The sequence below is a fragment of the Pygoscelis adeliae genome, unplaced genomic scaffold (genome assembly GCF_000699105.1).
Source record: "Pygoscelis adeliae isolate BGI_AS28 unplaced genomic scaffold, ASM69910v1 Scaffold137, whole genome shotgun sequence".
In the NCBI taxonomy this organism is placed as follows: Eukaryota; Metazoa; Chordata; class Aves; order Sphenisciformes; family Spheniscidae; genus Pygoscelis; species Pygoscelis adeliae.
In genome coordinates, this window is record NW_008825099.1 from 315440 (window position 1) to 320185 (window position 4746).

Consider the following 4746-nt stretch of genomic DNA (forward strand, 5'->3'; position numbering starts at 1 on the left):
CACCGGACAGTCCACCCATCAAATCCATACCTCTCCAGTTTAGAGAGAAGGATGTTGTGGGGGACCGTGTCAAAGGCTTTAGGCTTTACAGAGGTCCAGACAGACAACGTCTGTAGTCCTTCCCATGTCCACTGATGTAGTCACTCCATCACAGAAGGCAACTATGTTGGTCAGGCAGGACTTGCCCTTGGTGAAGCCATGCTGGCTGTCTCGAATCACCTCCTTGTCCTCCATGTGCCTTAGCATAGCTTCCAGGACGATCTGCTCCATGATCTTCCCAGGCACAGAGGTGAGACTGGCTGGCCTGTAGTTCCCCAGGTCTTCCTTTTTTTCCTTTTTAAAAATGGGGGTTATGTTTCTCCTTTTCCAGTCAATGGGAACTTCACCAGACTGCCACAATCGAAAATCACCATTTTGATTTCTGCCTTGAACTGTGGTAGTTCCCTCTGTGACTGATGCCTGGGCAGAAGCTCTGGCACAACTTTTTCATGCACTTCCACATGCTCGGCTTCCTGATCACTGACTTCTGGCACCTCATTTCTTTTCCATTAGTGTTCCTCTGGCAGTGCCTTTTGTGATAACTGCACACAAAATGATCCCCTTGCTGCTTCTGTCAACATTTTGGTTCGTATCTCACTTGCTGGTTTGGCTCTTACAAAAAATGAAACAATCCATGAATCCTTGGGAGAACAAGAGAGGGTAAAAGGTACAACTATTCCTGATGCCTGGGGGAAAACACTTGTAACAGTCCTAAAATGTGGTTAGTAAAAGTTGATGGGTTTAATTTGTCCGATGATTTTATCCTTGTGTATTAACTATTAATTCCATAAATGTAAAGGCTGAAGTTGCGGTGTTTTGGGTAGATGCTAATTGTATGGAAAAACGTATTTTGAAATAATGATAGAAATTTTAGTCTGGTAGAAAACAGATGAGACCTGGAGATCCCCTTCTGCTTTTATAAGCACCACAGGGTCTGTGTTATATATAGAAGTTCAGTGGATATACAGTGATTCTCATTGCTAAAACTATTCCAATGTCTCATAAGGAAACCTCCCTTCATACTGGCTGCACTTTCATCCCCAAATATTTTCAATTTGTTTCTCTATCACTGACAGTGCTTCACCTGGAATGACCTTTAGTACACAGTCACACTCCTGGCAATCTCAAACATTTCTTCTGCCAGACTCACTACAGGAAATACTTTGTAACTACAGGCATACCAGTAGGTACGGCTAATGAACTGGAGATCTCAGGAGGCCTTTTCACACTGGTGTTTATTAATGAGTTCCATATCGTCTGAACTTTTTCTATATAGATATATTTATATATACCTATATATATTCTTTTTTAATATATATATATATTTTCTTTATTTTCTGGGCCTTTGACAAGATCCTTTTACTATATCCCAATATCCATCTTGTCAGAGAATAACTACTTTTTGAGATGTGACAGGACTTTTCAGAGCACATCAGTGCTGCTTCTTAACTTGCTTCTAAGTTTATATTGACATTAGAGCCCGTGTGTATGAGAATATAAAACTCCCCTGAATTTCCAGTGTGGAATGTCCTGTACAAGACTGTGTTCTGGATTCTTGTTTTCCCGTGTATAAAATCTGTTTCTCGTCTGTGATGAGCTTTGTGCAGTGGCTCCAACTGCTTTGCAGTTCCCAGAATCTGCAGCGACAGCTTTGGGGATCACCAGATTGGAAAGAAAAGTGGAAGTCTCAGCTATAATTAAATTTCTACAAGTTTTTCAAAAGTCTGCAGCTAAGGAGAGACCTAAACTGATGCCTACATTGAAAGGAAAGGTGGGCAGAGCTCAGCCGTCCTTTTTGGCAGCCACTGGCTGGCCTGCCGGCACGTACTGCTCTCACTCGGTAGGTGGGTAGCCAACCTGTGGGTCTACTGAGGTTAAATGGTACCAGGAAAAAAGGAAACATGGGACACAAATCACCAGGAAACCAGAACTTGCTATCCTGCCTCTATTGTATGCCTGAAAAAACATTATCTTTCTCAACTATTGTTCTTGCAATTTTGTTTTGTAGGAATCGGAGTTTCTCTGTCTGGAGTTTGATGAGGCCAAGGTGAGCCAGATGCTGAAGAAACTCTCAGAAATAGAGGAGAGTATGACTTTGTTGACTCAGACCACTTAACCAAATAAAGAGATTGCAATGCAGAAAACAAATGACCCTCACTCAGTACTTTGTCATAATTCCTGTTTCTACACATAATATAGGTAATGATTGTTAAATCCCAGTTATAACTGTACAACACATTCACAACCAAGTATGGGCTAAGTTACACTGTGAAGCTTTCTCCGACCCATCCTCCAGGCCTGTTCTCCAAGGCGGCGGTGGTAGTGTTCGCATAAAGCTGTGCATAATCAGACCTTCGAGATTAGTGTAGCTTTTCTTTTTTCCCTCAATCAGTTTCTCAGTCTTCCAGATGCTGTAAATACTGGGCTGGATGAACAGCAAAGGTAAATTGGCCAGTTGTGGCAGGGGAGAAACGAGCAGAAGGAACAGGCAGACTAGGGGGGACTCATGTTTATCCTTCCAAACCATGGGCTACGTAGTACAAATCCACCCGCACGAACTCTGCCTGCTTAGAGCTTAAAGCCCAGGAGAGTAAATGAAGTGCAGCGAGTTCAGGGAGCAGAGACACAAACATACATTTCTGTAATTGTGAGCCTCTATGCTGCTGCGGATTAAATGGTTCCCAAGGGTGTGAGGTGGCCAACCTTGCTGGACCGTTCAGTCACACCTACCCGACGCCATGGGGAGCCAGGGGACAATCAGGGGAGCATCTCTTGGGTGGTGGGAGATGCTGGTTTCCCAAAAGGAGCAGCCCTCCTGCATGTGCCTGATCCAGCAACCTGCTGGCGAGCCTTCGAAGCCACTTCTGACCTGCTTCCCCAAAGACTGTCCACCCTCAACAGCCTTCTGGCTCTCAAGCTGTGATGGTACAGCCCTTGCACTGAGCTGCATGCTGTGTTTGAGAGGACGGTGCTTTGTCAGGGCGTAGTTTAACTTGGCTGCTTTTAGTCCCGTTTGTCATGATGTTTGTCTTGACCTCAAAAAAGCCCCAGGTTAAACCCAGGGTTTCTAGTGTGTGCCTGTTCAGCTTGGAATTCGGGTAAAAGGAAAACGTTCTTGGCAACCTGGCAGGCTAAAGCCCTATCGATAAAATAGTTGTGTGAAGAAAGCTTCCAGAGGCTGATAGGGCGCATAAAGGGCACCACGATCTGAACTGCCCAGGTTGCTGTGGCTCTTGGCTGTCACAGGCACCCACATCTCTCTGCCATAATGCCAAACTGCAGAGCAACCGCTATCCTTCTGCCTAAAGAGGACTGAGCAGAAATGTTTTCTGTTTCAGATGTTTCTGTTCAGGGGTGCAACCTTGTCGGCCTTCTCAGAACAGGCTGTATAACCACACTTACTGGCTTATCAGTGCAGGAGGACATGGAGGAGCTGTTCTGAGCGGGCTAATGCTTGTATGGAGCATGGTAGTCCCTACCAGAGAACTGCCTGATAGTCTGTAAAATGGTGATGGACCAGCTGGAGATGACACAGGCTCGCTGTTTTGCTTTGTTACTTAACCGGAAGGCATGCACACACATTTGGTTGGAGGCTACATTGATTCTTTCCATTTTATTTTAGCTTCATAAGCAACCTCCTCCTGAGCTAAAATTATACTGAGGGCTTGTACCAAGATAGAGATGACAACATAAAATGTTCTTGTGCCATAACTAAAGTACTCCTCATTGCTTCTCCTTGTGAATTTATTGCTTGTGGATTTGCCAGATTGTACTTGGAAGCAAACTCTCTCTTCAGAGCAAGGGAAGGGCACCTTTTCCAATCTGCCTGGTCAGAAGGGAAAGCATCACCCAAGCCAATTTGAATGACTGCATTCGGAATTAACATTTCCTTTCCCATGCCTGTCCCACTGCCACCTCATCTCTTGCAGCCACCTGGTTCTCCCCTCTGTCTCATGGAGGGACTGTGCAGCCTACAGCTCCTCGCTTTCCCCATCTGCCTCCGGCTGATACTTGTCAGAGTGGGACTGGACTGTAACCACCAACTGATCCTCATGCCGGTCCCCGGGTAACCGGCTGACGGTGCAGGTGTGAAATGCTGAGTGGTTGCCGACTCTTTGAGCTTTCCACTTCGTTTTTCATCAAAGTTCATTAAAATGTTTTTCTGTGTTTTAGAGCACGTTTAAAAAAAATAATAAAATCAAGGTCAGGGAAGGATCATGATCTTAAGTAACTTGCACCATGTCAAACATACTTATTGTTTTATTTTAACATGGTAAGAGGATAGGAAAATGTGCTATAAATGGAAATTAAATAGAAACAAACTGGGAACAGATGTCAGGAAGTATTATTTCATGCAAAGAATAATAAATATGTGAAATGGCTAACCAGGCAAGGAGGCTGAGGCAAAAAATATCAGGGTCATTTAAGAAATAATTGGATACTTTCCTAGTAGAGGTGAGGAGTTAAAAAGGGGCACGTTTTAATGGGTGGCTGCTTCTCTCTCTTCCTAATCCTCCCTCCCCTGAATATCTAATGATCCTGATTTTCTTCTTGGTGGATGTTTGTAAACTACTGTGCAAAACTGGAGAAAATAAAGCTTAGTGTTTTGGAGACTGCACTCTGCCCGGTCCTTGGTAGGGGCACAGGAGTGTCACTGGGCAGCAAAATTGTTTCTGCTTCATGAGGTTTGAGATGGGCAGGGAAAGA

General features: G+C 44.4%; 1 protein-coding gene across 1 annotated transcript in view; it reads left to right on the forward strand.

Annotated features, from left to right (window-relative positions):
• Window positions 1–2187, forward strand: part of COMMD1 (copper metabolism (Murr1) domain containing 1) — a 66212-nt gene extending 64025 nt beyond the window's left edge. The window contains exon 3 of the mRNA XM_009327101.1: window positions 2048–2187. Coding sequence (XP_009325376.1) covers window positions 2048–2155 — 108 coding nt within the window. The 3' untranslated portion in view covers window positions 2156–2187. The remainder of the gene's footprint in view (window positions 1–2047) is intronic.
• Window positions 2188–4746: the final 2559 nt, after the last annotated feature.